We start from the raw sequence: 16,629 nt of genomic DNA, 5'->3' as shown, positions 1-16,629 counted from the left end.
TCTCACTGTGCCTCTCTTTGTCAAATAATAAATAAAATCTTAAAAAGGGGGGGGGGATGATTTCCCAAGGAATTTTTTAAAAAAAAGTATACCAAGTTCTAAAAACAGGAATTTATCACAGAGTTAAAATGGTACTCTAATAAAATCAGATCAGTATACTACTATTTCCATCTTTTGAAAAATATCTTCCCTAAGTATCCTGGGTTAAGCAAAGTAAAAGAGCTCAATGATTCTAGATTATGCAACAGGTTTTTCTAGAACAAGCAACAAGAGTGAAAAATAACCAATAAAAACTATTTTCCCTTTCAATTAGATAAGAATGTATAACAAACACAAAAATTATCTACTCTAGAATTGGCATCTAAAACTTTTTCTTCAGGACAAATGGGTTGATTTTGAATATTTAATACCTAAGATGTAAATGTAAAATATTATGTAATAAGATAAGCATTTTTCCCAAGAGGTAAGATTTTTATTTGGATCCTTTCAGACAGTTGTGTCCAAATCCTGTAGACTGGACCAACATCGGATTCATGTGACATTTAAAGACCGTGATGGGATTCCATCTTGTCTTTCCTATGCACAAAACTGCCTGACCAGCATCTGGATCACATCTGCAATACTGGGATCATCCCCATCAACCGTGTGAAACAGTTCAGCTAACTGGGAGTATGTAATCAGAACAAAGTATGTGGGCAAACTAAAAGAGGCAGCATTTATATAGACATCTGCTGAAATCTGTCCAGTTGTGCTACTCCCAAACTCAGAGCAGCAAATACCTCAGACATATTAGTAAGTGAAAAACTAAATTGTCCATATTGATCAGAACCAGAGTGGTATAATCTATATTTGAATGAAAAGAACTGTTTTCTTTAAATTAACGTTCAGTCATGCACTCTACAGTATTATGTAGTAGTAGTGTGTATGCATGTCTCTAAGTCATTTCTGACAACAGACAGGGGCATAAATATAAAAATGGGTAATAAATTATTTTCAAAAATCCTAGACACATTTCTGGCCACAGCCTCTATGCTACTCTCCACAAAATTCCTGAGCTCATCTGTGGCATCCGGATTAAAGAGGCAAATGAACTGTGAAAACAGATTCTAGGAGAATTTACTCTCCCCAAACTCCCTACCTAGTAATACCACCACATTTCTAAGAAGAAATAAAATTCTATGCAACTAAATACTTAGTTTTGTTAACACTCCTGATACTGGATTGGAGGAAAAGTGTTTGGTTTTGGACCCATTCACCTAGTGCTATTCTAGAACTTTGGGCAGCAGGAAGTAATGACAAAATGTGCTAAGTGTGGGGGGATGAGGGGAGGCTTCTTCATCCCCCACTGAAGATTTCCTAACTCCTAACTGCCCCAAGCCACACGCCCCGCCTACTGGGTGACTTGCTATCTTCTACCACCGTATTTATTAGTAAATCTTGCTATAAATAATACAAACATATAAAATACTCTCTTAAAAACAAACAAACCAAAAAACGCTTTTTTACTTGACCACACTAACACCCAGGTCCTCTGATACAGCAGAGGGACAAGGATGGAGAAGCACTATCCTCTTGCTTCCTGGAGTTCCCTGCAGCTGGTGAGGACATGCAGACACAAGGTCAGGTTATCACTTCTGCCCCATTAGCAGGTCTCATAGCCTCTGTGCATGGGGTTCTCGTCTCTAATAAGAATACCAACATGCAGGGTGCCTGGGTGGCTCAGTGGTTAAAAGCCTCTGCCTTTGGTTCAGGTCATGATCCCAGGGTCCTGGGATCAAGCCTCACATCTGGCTCTCTGCTCAGCAGGGAGCCCTCCTCCTCCCTCTCTGCCTACTTGTGATCTGTCAAATAAATAAAAATCTTTAAAAAAAAAAAAAAAAGAATACACACATGCCACCTGGAGTCTCCACAGACACACACTTGATTCTAGAAGCACTTCCTAGGATTCCAAGTTTGGCTAAGCACTCCTGTAGTACATGCCGCCCTAATTTAAAAATGCAACCAAGGTAGTTTAAAGTAAGTGGTGGAAAATAAGGCCAGCCGATTATTCTGGAACTTCAGGATATTAAAATATGAAATAATGTGGCCTTTTCCTCAACAAACAAAAGGAATTATCTACGCTTGTTTAAAAATTATGAAAACTTGGGGCGCCTGGGTGGCTCAGTGGGTTAAGCCGCTGCCTTCGGCTCAGGTCATGATCTCAGGGTCCTGGGATCGAGTCCCGCATCAGGCTCTCTGCTCAGCAGGGAGCCTGCTTCCCTCTCTCTCTCTCTGCCTGCCTCTCCATCTGCTTGTGATATCTCTGTCAAATAAATAAATAAAATCTTTAAAAAAAATTATGAAAACTTTTTCAATTCCTAATTTCTAACAAAGCACAAAAGTCGTCTCATGTTTTTTAAACTATGAGATTTATACATTTATGTTCCAAACACATAAAATCCTCTCCTTTAAGATGGAGACATTCACCCAGGCAGTATATGAATAGTAAGGAATGTCAGGGTCACTGAGGGCTTGGACTCTGAAAACTAGGTTTTTCCCTCTCCCTCGTGCCCCCCCACCCCGACACACGTACACAGACACACCCAAGTTATAAAGTCTAACTCTCAACATCATCAGTTCAGCTTATTAAGCAGATATCAAATCTAGCATCCCCAACACTAGCCATTCAGAAAATCAAAGTTTCTCTTGGAGCAAGGAGATGACTCATGGGACTTCGATGTTCTGACATTAACATAAAAGGGAACTGTTAATAAAAGGCAGTCTAATTGAATACTTGTTAACCTCTCTCTAGAAAACACCAAAATCAGGAAGCATAAGAACTTCTTCCTGAGATAGGTGGTTTGTGTGTGTGTTACTCAATAAAAGAATTTTTATATGTTTCATAAAGATTCAGCTATATCCACTATTCTCCCTTCTGAAATTCACAAGAAATATGGATGAATCCATATATACATGCACTCTACACTATTAAAAAGGAAATTTCAAAAGTAAATTGCTTCTCTCTGTATATCTGACTTGCATTCATATTCAAACAATGTTCAGTTCCATCAGTTCCTGAGAACTCCGAAAAAGTACTTTCATCAACAAGTACAAAAAGCAAAAAGCACACAAATGTGATAAAAGGTGACAAAAATTTATATAACTTTAAAATCAACCTGATTATGAGCCACAAATTTTAGAAATTATCTGTTTTTTACACTTGTTTTCATAAAAACATATATCCTTATTATTTCCTAAAAAATACCTTTACCTCATGGTGTTTATTTCAGATTATTTTTGAAGAAAAAGGTTCCACAGGTAGAGTTAAATTATACTGTCATTAATTTACCTGATTTTATTTCCTTAACGCTGACTTCTAGAATTTACACTTTTATATGATTTTGTATTTTGTCCAGATTAAAAAAAAAAACAACAACCTCAATTTGCATTTTCCCTGCATGTCAAGCTTATATTTTTGTCTACAATTATAGGAGAAAGAAAAACTGCAGTCACTCTTTTGTATCATATATCAGAATAAAATGCTAGTTTCAAAATATTAGTTCAGTTTTCAAACAATTTTGGCTAGGATAGTAAAAACTATGAAACTTTTTAATGTTTTTTATTCTTCAACTACTGCACTTAGAAGCAAAAATGTAAAACCAGACACGCTTAGTTTGATACCTAGTTTTAAAAGAATTCTGTTTAAAGCAGCAACCTCACATTTTTCTAGGCAGAAAGTTATTTTTCAAATAAAAAATAGAAAAAAGTAAAAAGATGGTGTAGCATGAATGAGGGAGACCAGGTACCAAATATTTCTGCTGAATATAACATTAAAAGTTAATAAAATCCATTACCAGTGCTACATTTTCCAAAGAAAAGGTATTAGCCCTCTTCTCTCAGTACTACCCAGACTGAGCAAGCAAGCAAAGGCAACAGGACATTGGGGCATGTAACTCACCAGGATACCAGCAGGGGCCTTCCCATGGTAAACACCTTCAGTTTTACTTAATGAGTCTTCATGAACCTCCTCCTCTTCCTCCTCATATTTATTATCATCTTCTAAGTAAAACATCTTAAAACTGAACTAGCTTATCAAGCATGTCTTTTTTTCAGAAACAAAGTTACAGTCCTAAATTATCAAAACAGAAAGCCACTCTGCTGACAAACTGAGTGTGAACTGTTTGCCGACACAGTAATATGGTTAAAAACTGAAAGGAAATGGTTCTTTAAAAAAAAAAAAAAAAAAAGGCAATACATACACGACTTTACCAATAAGATTTGCTCAAAACGCCTCAACCCCTTCTCTCTGAAGGAGATAAGGAGGGGCATGGGACAGGCTGTGCCATGTGTTTACACTGATAGGTACCAAGTCCTGCCCAATCACATGACGGTCACTGCAGCTTCCATCACACAGGACAGGGATTGAGTTAATGATTCTCCAAATCAATCACAACCTCGTTTTTAGAAATAAAAACTATACATATAGAGAAGTAATCATTTGAGGGAAAACAGTTTACATATATTTTCTAAGTATCAATAAGCTTCTCTAAGACAGCACATTATAGATGCTTTATAGAATTCAAAAACAATTTTTTGTCTTATCGGCATGACTCAATATATTTTCACAATTCTGGATGGAAGACAGCCTGTTCAGCCTGTAAATAATGAAAAAGTTATAATAAATTATATGTTAATATTAATTATGGCATTATAAAATATTAACATATAATACTAAACAATTTAATTTTAAGAATATGACAGTGCAGCATTGTAAAATTCAAACATTCCTGGTATTTCTGTCTTTCCATAAGTCAACATCTAGTAACTTCAGGTGAAATTTTCTAAAACTCAAAAACATACTTAACACACATGGACAAAACATGACCAACTGAGATGAGCTGTAAACATAAAACACACAAAATGTGTGTGAAATAACCTAATTTTTTATATAGGTACACGTTAAAATGACAATATTTCGGAGGTACTGAGTTAAAGAAGATATATTCTTAAAATTAAATGTTTTTTTCTTTTTACTTTATGCAATTTAAAGTTACACATAGGACTCCCATTATATTTCTTTTGGACAAAGCACCACCTAAAGGCCCTGAGACAACCTTGAGAACAAGGAGGAGGGAAAAAGGACATTCAGCCAAAGTTCTACTAATGAAGAAATGAAGATGACAGGATTTTTCATCATCCCATAAAAGTACTGAGTTAATTCATCAACAATATACTAGCTGATCCTCACAAATTTAATGATGTTCAAATTACTAAACTTTTTCCTCTACTTCTATACATCACAAAAAGCCAGTATTTACAAGTGTCTGATCAAGTAAAGAGAGGCTGGTAATGTTTACTAGAGCAATATACTACAAAGAAACATGTAATAAAAATACTAAATGGCAGAAATAAGAACAAATTTCACCAATATGAGAAATGACAAAAAATTTATCTTGCCTTTAGTATGTTATACTGCTTGCTGCCCAGCCTACTGGACATTAATGTGAGCCTGCAGTACATCATGAAAGTGCCCATGGGTGCTTGTGATCTAACTCAGTATACATCAGGTAACACAAATTCTTCCTTTTAAAAGTGATTTTTTTTTGTCTGATTATTACACAATTTGTAACAATTTAAACCTTTCCCTCCATGTACTATTGCAGTTCTGGATCCCCCAGCATTAGACGGTAGTAAGAAAAAAAACTGATACTGGGGGGTTACCAATGGGAAAATAATAAAAGGAGAAATAAGACGTCAGGTACAAGGGGAACTAAAAGAGAATGAGAAAGAAGATTAAGGAGAAACTACATAAGAAGATGAGAGGGGGAAAAAGGAAGAGCAGAGGAAATAAAACTGGAAAGAAATGAGAAATGCCTGGAGAAAAGGAAAACTGTTAAGGAGAAGGGCAATTGGAGGGATAAAGATACAAGGAAAAGAGGGAAAAAAACTTTATCCATTTTAAAAGTGAGTCAGCTGAGGGGTGCCTGGGTGGCTCAGTTGGTTGAGCGCCCTACTTTTGGTTTTGGCTCAGGTTGTGATCTCAGGGTAGTGAGATTGAACTGCCTCAGGCACTGTGTTTAGCAGTGTCTGAGATTCTTTCCCCTTTCCTTCTCCCCTTCCCCAAGCTCCCACCCCTGTGCTCTCTCTCAAACAAATCTTTTTAAAAAGGTGAGTAAACTGAGGCCCAGCAAGACATCAGGAATTTAGTCTAAGGTCACCCACTTAGACCCAATTTCTGGTTCAATGCTTTTTCGCATGATGCCAGGTTAAGACCAGAAGACAAAGTGCTAGGGAAAGGAGAACGAAGGTCAACCAGAAGAAAAGATAAAGAGCTAACAAGAGAAGAGAGGCAAGAGCCAAAGGTTGATGGGTATGAACTCTCTTCAGGCAAACTTCACCTCAAATGCCTCTTACAAAACAACCAGGCTCTAGGCCAGTCACTTCAATTTCCTGCTAGTCTTGGTACTGACTGTTTCACTGTTTGGACTGATGACTCACAGAATGTTCTGACTGCAAGTGAGCATGTACCATGGACCCGGATATGGTGAGCTCGTCTTCCAAACACTGATTTTGTAAGAGCTACACACCTCCAGTTTCCCCCTGTTGTGATCTGTGGATCACTTGACTCCCAGCTGGTACCCGACATTCTGGTTCTGGCCCGATTTAAGTGATGGCACTTTTTGGGACTCAGTCAATAATAGTTAAAAAACCACAACCAATAATTCTTGATCATCCATATGGTTTTTCAAAGAAAAACGCTTCTATACTGTCAAACTTTTTGTCTACAACCAAATATAATAAATGGTTAAATATCAAGAAACACTACTTTTTACTTTTAGACAGCTTCTTTAATAAACTTAAAGAAAAAAAAAAAAAAAGCATTAAGTAGAATTTGGAAGTCTTTTTTCCTAGTCTTAAACCTTTCCAGAAAAAAGTCTAGCTTAAGGAAACAAACAAAGCTAAAATGCTAATTAGAAGAGTCAGAATCTTGTTTGGACTCTACAGCTGATAATGATGCTAGTAAAATACATTTTTTTTTTTACTAGTAATCCTGTAAGTATATGAGACCAGGTATTAAAGGGCTTTTTAAGACGACATAAAAATTAACTTAAAACTTCCTAACCTGAGATTTGCTTATCCGAGGTTGAGCTACACTGATTCAACAGAAGTACTTACATCACAAGTTATATTCAGACTTTAAGACAAGAATGAAAATAATCTACACCCCCCAGTGGTCGGACTGTAGAATAGCCACTTATTTCTACTGAATTACCAGTGAAGAGGTAAGAACACTAAAAAGTTTCAATTAGTATAAAATCATCATGAAAATATTTTTTAAAGCCTCAGTACAATGAATTCAGAATCTATCATGACTGTTCTACAGTAAAGGAATTAACTCAAGTACATCTCTATACATGACAAAGAGACCCACACACAAAGGACAAGAGCCCACCTGGAACAGAGTTCTTGAGCCAGATGGCTCTCTTATCTACACCAATGAAGTTTTTCTTCCTGTATCTGGAATTACTTAAAATTCACTGTTAACTTATGAAAACAAAAGGAACTAATGTGTTTTCTTCAAAACCAAGAGCAAAATTCCTCTTGATAACACTGAGGTTTTTCAAACATTTGTAGGTTAACTGCTTATTGGATAATGGCTATCTAGTTTACTCAGGTTCCAGTGTGTCATTATATCCTCACACAATCCCCAAAACTCTTTTTTTTTTTTTTTTAAGATTTTATTTATTTATCAGAGAGAGAGAGGGAGTGCGAGCGAGCACAGGCAGAGGCAGAGGGCTCCCTGCCAAGCAAGGAGCCCGATGTGGGACTTGAACCCAGGACGCTGGGATCATGACCTGAGCCAAAGGCAGCTGCTTAACCAACTCAGCCACCCAGGCGTCCCAATCCCCAAAACTCTTAACAAGGGTAGCCAGTGACTGTTCATTTGAGTTGTGAATTAATGAAAAATCAAATGCATATAGGTCTTTTCAGGAACAGAGGAAGAAAAAATAGGAAGGGTCTCCTGAGGCCCACCTTGAAGTATTTTTTCAAAGATAATCTTGAAACGTTTATTTTTAACCATTAAAATTCAACATACTTTGCATTCTACTCTGATACATACATTTTTTTAGTATAAAAAAAGATGAGGGGTGCCTGGGAGCCTCAGTTGGTTAAGCAGCTGCCTTTGGCTCAGGTGATGAGCCCAGGGTCCTGGGATCAAGCCCCACATCGGGCTCCCTGCTTGCTGGGAAGCCTGTCCCTCCCCCACTCTCCCTTCTTGTGTTCCCTTTATTGCTGTGTCTCTCTCTGTCAAATAAATAAATAAAATCTTAAAAAAAAATACAGGTATTAGCTGGTACTTGTCTTCCTGCTCTCTTCCTCCATCTATATAAATGAATATGATAGACCATCAAGAGATAAGTGTGCAAAAGGACATAACCAATTGCCATCCTATAACTGCAACTACCACAGTGAGAACCTGCTCAAGTTTTATAGCTGCTAGATGGAGAAGCCAGAAGATAATAAACCAAGGCCTGACTCCAGAGCCTTTGCTTTTAACCATATCGTTAATGTTTAGTTTATAATTTGCTTGCTATCCTATTACCAGGCTTAAAGAAAATACCACCCAAGCAACTGCGATTATCATTTTAATAAAGAATCATATTGAGCACTGCTGAGAAGAGTCATCCTGGTAGGACAGATGGGTGAAAGTATAAATTATCATCTGTAGCCTTAAATGGGCCCCTAACAGAATCTGGCAATCCCATGATAGGCTTGCTCTCCCAATTTCTGTTTCTTTTTCAAACCCACATGTTTCTCAACTTGACTGCATCCACTTCACCCTTCCCTCCCTATAAGAATATGCACAAGTTCATATTCTTGTATGCAGATTAATTTATGTTCTTCAGGAAATGAATAGCAAAATGGCTAAATTACATTGCTATGACAATGATAAGGAATTTACTTTTAAGATATTAAGAAACATCTAATTTTCCTCCAGATTTTATTCAACTGTCTATATTTAAGCTAAAATGAAAACGGAACTCTTAGACTGTCTTTCAGAAATTGAATCTAACTACTTCAATCTAAAGTACCCCTAAAATGCATAAGAAGAAAATGCAACATTGGTACCCAGATTTATACATGACAATAGTTATATTTCACACATACAAACAAATGCAATGCTAAAATGGCAGGATTAGTTGCATTTTCCATTGAGGGTAAAGCCTTAAGTCAGCTTGGCTATTCTAAGAGGTTAAATGCTGGTTAATGTCTAAAATTTAACCTTGCAATGCCAGGACAGGAGATTATCCAGGAAAGCAAAGAGGAACATTAGAAGAAAGGCTCCCCTCTTTTAAGGACACAGCACCACTGAAACACAGTTTATGATATTTTACAACTCCCCCCCCATTGCAACATACTTTATAAGGCTCTCTGAGGAAAAGGATATTTAGTTTGTGTAAAAATCACTAGCCTTTGCTACAAATTAATTCTGCTCAAGCTTTTAATGTATACTATTTAATCACAAAGCTTCCGGATATGAAAAGAAATAAAGCAAACAAAGGTAATCAAAGCCAAATGTTCACAAGAAATCATATGGCAAACTAGTATTTATACTGAAACCATACAAGAAAACACAATACTAGCAGCCTAGCATTAGTTATCTAGTATTTAACTGAGTCATACTCTAGAGCTAGTCCCTTGTTATATTATTATTTCTGATCTTTACAACTTCTGTGAAAGATTTGCTTTATCCCTATATTTGCAGATGAAGAGACTCAGAGATTATGTGATATATTCAAGGTTACCAACTAGTTTATTTACTTATTTTTATGTTTTTTTATATTATTTAATATTTTTTATTTATATATTATCTTTGTTTACTTATTTATTTACTTATTTCCAAGCTTTAAGATGTCTTCTATAGTACCTTCTAGGACTTAATACCTAGGTTGGAATGCAGATTTAATGTGCTAGGTGTTTTTAAAATCTCAAAAAAAAAAAAAAAAAAAAGGAATCTAGAAGAAGAATAAAATATCTTTAGAAATAAATTTCATCAAGGAGGTGAAAACCTGTATATTTAAAATTACAAAACATTGCTGAAAGAAATTTAAAATGACCTAAGTAAAAAAAGACATCTCATGTTCATGGACACAGACTTAATATTGTTAAAATGTCAATACCACCCAAAGCAATCTACAAACTGAACACAATCCCTACCAAAATTTCAAAAGACTTTTTTTTTTTTTTTTGCAGAAATATAAAGTCAATCCTCAAACTGATTATCGAATTACAAGGGTCCAAAAAGATCTTGAAAAGGAAGAACAAAGTTCCTGATTTCAACACTTACTACTAATGTAACTACAGTCACATTAATCAAAACAGTCTGGTACTGGCATAAAGACAGACCTACAGACCAATGGAGTAGAACGGAGTACACAAATAAACCCAAACTCAATGGTCAATGATGTTTTTTAAAGATTTATTTTGAGAGAGAGCAAGCATGTGTGCAGGGGAAGGGGCAGAGGCAGAGAAAGAGAGAGAATCCCAAGCAAACTCCACGCTGAGCACAGAGCCCAATGCAAGGCTTGATCTCACCACCCTGAGATCATGACCTGAGCTGAAATCAAAGAGTCAGATGCTCAGCTGAGTGAGCCACCCAGGTACCCTGATGGCCAATGATTTTTGATAAGGGTGCCAAGTCCATTCAATGGGGGAAGAAGTCTCTTCAATGTATGGTACCAAGAATGGGATTTCCACATACAAAAGAATGAAGTTGGACCCCTACCTCACACTGCATGGAAAAATTAACTCAATATGGACCAAAGACCTAAAAGTACACAATGTTTATAAGGAAACATGGAGTAAATCTTCATGACTTTTGATATGGCAAATGACTGATTCTTAAGACATGACACCAAAAGCATGAGTAACAACAGAAAAAGGAGATAAAACGGATTCCACCAGAATTTAAAGCTTTTTTTGTATCAAAGGACATTATCAAGAAAGTGAAAAGACAAACTACATCATGGGCGAAAATATCTGCAAATCATGTATCCAAATAAGGGTTTAATATCCAGGATATATTAAGAACTTCTACTATCAAAAACAAAAAGACAACCCAATTAAAATATGAGCAAAAGACCTAAATAAGTAGCTCTCCAATGGAGATGGTCAGTAAGTACATGAAAAGATGCTCAACATCATTAATCATTACAGAAATGCAAATCAAAACCACAGTGATCATTTCATATCCACTAGGATGGCTATAAAAACAAAATGAGAAAAAAAGTGTTGTTAAAGATGTAGAAAAATTGAAATCTCTGTGCAACTGAAACCTGATGGAAATATGCAATGGTGGTCTCTTTGTGGAAAGTAACCTGGCAGTCCTCAAAAAGCTAAACCTAGAATTACTCCAGCAACTCCACTAGATATATACCCCAAATAACTGAAAACAAGGACTCAAAGACTGTAAATCAATATTCACGGCAGCATTACTCATAATAGCTCTAAGGTGGAACCCAAAGTATAACTTTCTTTAGAGCAAATGTGCACATCATCAATGTATGTGTATATCCACACAATCATGAATCTAATTTTGAGGTTTGAAGATCTGCTAGAACCCCTCTTATGGCTGGTATGTAGAATCTAAGTAAAAAATCCCTGATTTTATTTATTTTTTTAAAGTTATTTATTTACTTATTTGACAGAGAGATCACAAGTAGGCAGAGAGGCAGGCAGAGAGAAAGCGGGAAAGCAGGCTCCCAGCTGAGCAGAGAGCCCGATGCAGGGCTCCATCCCAGGACCCTGACATTATGACCTGAGCCGAAGACAGAGGCTCAACCCACTGAGCCACCCAGGCACCCCCAGAATTCCTGATTTTAACCCAAGCTGCTGTTTGAAAGATGAGAACATTAAGGTACTGAAAAATTACTTTCCAGCTGAATTAGATAAAATATGCTCAATCTTTGTAATCTAAAGGCTTATATCACATAGTAACAGCCCTTGAAATGAAAAGTATAGAGTATATGTAAATGCATGCCGTTCATTCATTCAGGAGGGATGGTGCTATGGAAATATTCATCTAACAAACATTTTTCCAGTGTCTACTATACATAATGCCAGGCACCAGTACTGCCTTTATCCCTGGTCAAAAGAAGTCCCTGCCCCAGGCCCCACACACCACAAACCCCAAATAAAAAGACTGCATTTGTTCTTTTTCTTTCCAGATCTCTAGAAAAGTTTTTTTTTTTTTAAGCTTTTATTTATTTGACAGAAAGAGAGCAAGTGAGAGCACACGTGCCAAAAGCAGGGGGAATGGCAGGCAGAGGCAGAGGGAGAAGGAGGCTCCTCGCCGAGCAGGGAGCCCAATTCAGGACTTGCTCCCAGGACCTCGGGATCATGACCTGAGCTGAAGGCAGATGTTTAACCAACTGAGCCACCCAGATGCCCCCTGAAAGTCTGTTTTGTTTGTTTGTTTGTTTAAACAATTTACCTAACAGAGGGGAAGCATAAGCCAAACGGCCCCTCGACTTGTACCTCCAGCTTCCCCAGCACATATGTGCTAATGCTCAGTCTCTGTGACAGGATGTGTGACAACACTGAGAAACAGCCAATGGTGGGAATGTTGGACAGTCAACGGGGGTGACTGGATTCATAGCTTTTAACAATTTAGACCAAGGTGTCTCAACCTTGGCATAGGGACATTGGTCAGATCATTTTCTTCCAAGGTGTGAAGGAGCACACTACCCTTATCTCCAATCACTAGATGCCAGTACCACTCTCCCCATTTGTGGCAACCAAAAATGTCTCCAGTCATTTCTAAATGGCCTCTGGAGGCAAAATTCCCTCTAGTTGAGAACTACTGGTTTAGACAGATGGTATGTGGCCCTATATTTATATGCCTGTGCTGGCTGGGCCCTCACAAATGTTAGGAGTGAGCCAGTCAGGCACATAGCCTGGGCTTTGAATTTAGACCAATAGAATTTGAAATTACATCTCTACTACTTACTAAATATCTCTAGTACTTACCCTTTCTTTGAGCTTCAGCTCAACTGGAGCTTCCTATGACCCCTCCATAGAGTTGGAGTCACCAAACTTACCACACAGGACTGCTTCTAAGACTCAATGAGGTACCACCTGTCAACTATTAAGTGCTTAATTCTTTCTTTTCATTAAAATGCAATGTACTGAATACTTTCAAGACCTATGCCACACAGGTGCCTAACAGATGACTGGTAGACCTGAATCCCTGCCATCCAGGAGCTATTTACTGAGGGACACAGAATGTAAACAAATGACTTATGATCTAATTTCTACTTCATTCAACAGCTCTTTTTTATCTCTTTGTTTTAGCTTTCGATACCTTCTTCCGATTCCCTAAGGCCCACCCCTTGGCATCCTTGTTCAAATAGTATTATTCACATTCCATCCCCAAATAGCCAAAATAAGACTAACGTGGGTCAGAAGAATCCTAGGGGTATAGGGAATGGACTTAAGATACCCCCAGACATCTACACTACATTGGGTTCAAATCAGACCCGCCTCCCTAAAGCAACTTCCTCAATGTATTTCTGTCTTCCAAGTTCTGGTGTAAAACTGTTTAGTCACATTAACACCCTATCTAACTCTATTTAACATGAAGACTGTCTTTTAAATTAAATACTTCTGAAGGCTATAATAAATTGATCCCATCAATATGCCCCTTTCTTCTTTTTTTCTGAAAGATCTTAAATTTAGGCACTACACAAGATAAAAATCATTACTATATGGTCACAACTTTAAACAGCAAAGATTATTATTCATCTCTCTGACATGCATGATCCACCGGATGCTATTCTAAATGACTTCTGGCAATTTTGCAAAGCCTTACCTACCTTGAGGGGTAAAGACCTTCCACTACTGAGCATAAAATGATATATTTCAAGACTGAAAGCAACTTAAAAATGTTTTAAGAATGACATGATCATAGAAATGCACACATCGCACTAAAGTGGGCAATGTACATTTATTTGATTGGATAAATTTTTAGTCATATTCCTCCACAGTTACGTTTTTTAACAGAAGCATCAACAGTTTCTTTATTATTCATTTATAATGGGATGGAAAACGGAATACTTGTATTAGATCTTATGCGTGAACTTCAAACTTCATAATATGTAGTCTCTTTTATTTAAACAGTATTTTTCCTCATGAATAATGTCCATCAATCGTCATTATCTATCACCCCCATCCCAACAGGCACTGTGAGGATGCAGGAAAGAAATGAGTATTTGCTCACATCCCAGGATTGTCTGCAGGTATGCATCTATCAGAAACCATACATATATCCCAAGACAAGTGAACCATATCTATTTCACATGACACAGAGAGCATCATTTGTTTTTCAGAAAACTTACAGGCACAAGGTTCTCAAAATTGCCTACGAATTTCAAAGGAAAATGTTAACTTTTGCATGACAGATACTGGATTCAACATTTCATGAATATTTATACTTCATTTTTGGAGCTTATATTTTCTAAACCTAACTGAAATTCAAAGGGATATTAGTGAGGTCAAAGCTATAGCAATCACCTGTGGAGCACCATCAAAATGCCAAGCCATTTCCTGCAAGCTGGTGCAACCACTCTGGAAAACAGCATGGAGGTTCCTCAAAAAGTTGAAAATAGAGCTACCTTATGACCCAGCAATTGCACTACTGGGTATTTACCCTAAAGATACAAATGTAGTGATCCAAAGGGGCTCATGCACCCGAATGTTTATAGCTATGTCCACAATAGCCAAACTATGGAAAGAACCTAGATGTCCATTAACAGATGAATGGATAAAGAAGATGTGATATATATATATATCACATATATACACACACATATATATATGTGATATATATATATATATATATCTCACATCTACAATGGAATACTACACAGCCATCAAAAGAAATGAAATCTTACCATTTGCAACGATGTCGATGGAACTAGAGGGTATTATGCTTAGCGAAGTAAGTCAACTGGAGAAAGACAACTATCATATGATTGCCCTGATATAAGGAAGTGGAGATGCAACGTGGGGGGTTTGGGGGGGGGGGGGAGGAAAGGAATAAATGAAACAAGATGGGATCAGGAGGGAGACAAACCATAACAGACTCTTAACCTCACAAAACAAACTGAGGGTTGCTGGGGGGAGGGGGGTCGGGAAAGGGTGGTGGGGTTATGGACATTGGGGAGGGTATGTGCTATGGTGAGTGCTGTGAAGTGTGTAAACCTGGCAATTCACAGACCTGTACCCCTGGGGCTAAAAATACATTATATATTTATTAAAAAATTAAAAATTAAAAAAAAAAAAGAAGCCAAGGCATTTCCCTATAACCCTTCAGGGTACCATGATGAAATCAAGACAGTGCCACAATGTTAGTTAAATGTGACTTCTGCTGCATACAGTTTGACCAACCTCACACACTGCATCAACCATCTTTCAGTGACTCCTACTGTAGGTGGAGAGAAAAATCTTCCTTGATTACTGGTAGCATACTAATAAAAAAGAAACAAGGGGGAAAAAGTGCCAATCCATCCACTTACATAACTGAATAATGAAAGTGACCAGCTCCAGTAACACATATTCAGTTTTTAACAACGCTTGTAATCTGTCTTGCATTTAACTCTCAGGAATGCAGCAACCCCCTGCCTGTTTCCCAGGGAAATACGTTTTAGATCAGGAAGCACAAATTCACCAGTTCTTCATTCTTCTCTTTGGAACTGCCTGGGTCTGTCTCATTTAAATGGAACAGGACAACCATGAGGTCAAGAAGCAGGGATGTGAACTCCTGTGCAGCCATGCAGAGAACATGCTCCCAATTCCAGGAATCCCATACTGGTGTTTGCAGAGGCTCCTGAGGAAACTGGGAGAGGCTGTGGAGATGGATGAGAGTCTTCCACCAGAAGCCAATAAAAACACAGCTTTCAAATTTCAGGCCTTGCTTTATTGCGAACTACTACTGGGACCCTAGTAGAATTTTCAGAAATGTTAGGGGGGGACCACCCTCTAACAGCCTGGGGGGACATCTGGGTGGATAAAGGGAGAAGCTGTGGAGACAGCAGCCATCGCCAACTGCACCACAACTGTTAAGAGCCATCCATTACTCCAGTTTGAGTTATGGCCTAGTTTTAGGTAGCTCTGCAAAACAAATGCCAGGTAAGGCTGTACCACTGTGTTCTAACAAGCGGGCTTGTACACTGAGCTACTGCAACAAGAGAGAAGGACCTCCCCAAGAGCAACAGCAACTCAGTGAAGCAACATTTGGAATGTTGGGAAATAAAGCTTACTTCAACTCAATGACCTGTTTAAAAGCAGTATCTACTTTAACATATTAGGCACTATTCTAGATTCTGAGCTGAGATCAAGCAGTGAACCTGGCTGATGAGGTGCCTGCTCTCACAGTACTTAGATTCTAACAGAGAAAAGAGAGACAAGAAATTTAAAAAAAAATAAAAATAAAAAATAGGGACGCCTAGGTGGCTCAGTCAGTTGGGCATCTGCATTCTGCTTGAGTCATGATCCTGGGGTCTTGGGATTGAGTCCAGCATTGGGCTCCTTGCTCAGCGGGGAGCCTGTTTCTCCTTCTGCCTGCTGCTCCCCTTGCTTGCTCTCTCT

General features: G+C 37.8%; 1 protein-coding gene across 3 annotated transcripts in view; it reads right to left on the bottom strand.

Moving 5' to 3' along the window:
* LPIN2 (lipin 2) overlaps positions 1-16,629 on the bottom strand; it is an 82,441-nt gene that overhangs the window by 54,015 nt on the left and 11,797 nt on the right. The window contains exon 1 of one of the 3 annotated variants that reach the window (XM_059409292.1): positions 3,938-4,134. The exons of the other annotated variants lie outside the window; for them this stretch is intronic. Coding sequence (XP_059265275.1) covers positions 3,938-4,051 — 114 coding nt within the window. The 5' untranslated portion in view covers positions 4,052-4,134. Of the gene's footprint in view, positions 1-3,937; positions 4,135-16,629 lie in introns of those variants that run through there. 3 annotated transcript variants of the gene reach the window in all.

The sequence above is a fragment of the Mustela nigripes genome, chromosome 8, assembly GCF_022355385.1.
Source record: "Mustela nigripes isolate SB6536 chromosome 8, MUSNIG.SB6536, whole genome shotgun sequence".
In the NCBI taxonomy this organism is placed as follows: Eukaryota; Metazoa; Chordata; class Mammalia; order Carnivora; family Mustelidae; genus Mustela; species Mustela nigripes.
The sequence above is the reverse complement of the archived record's forward strand: the minus strand, read 5'-3'. Positions and strand labels throughout refer to the sequence as shown.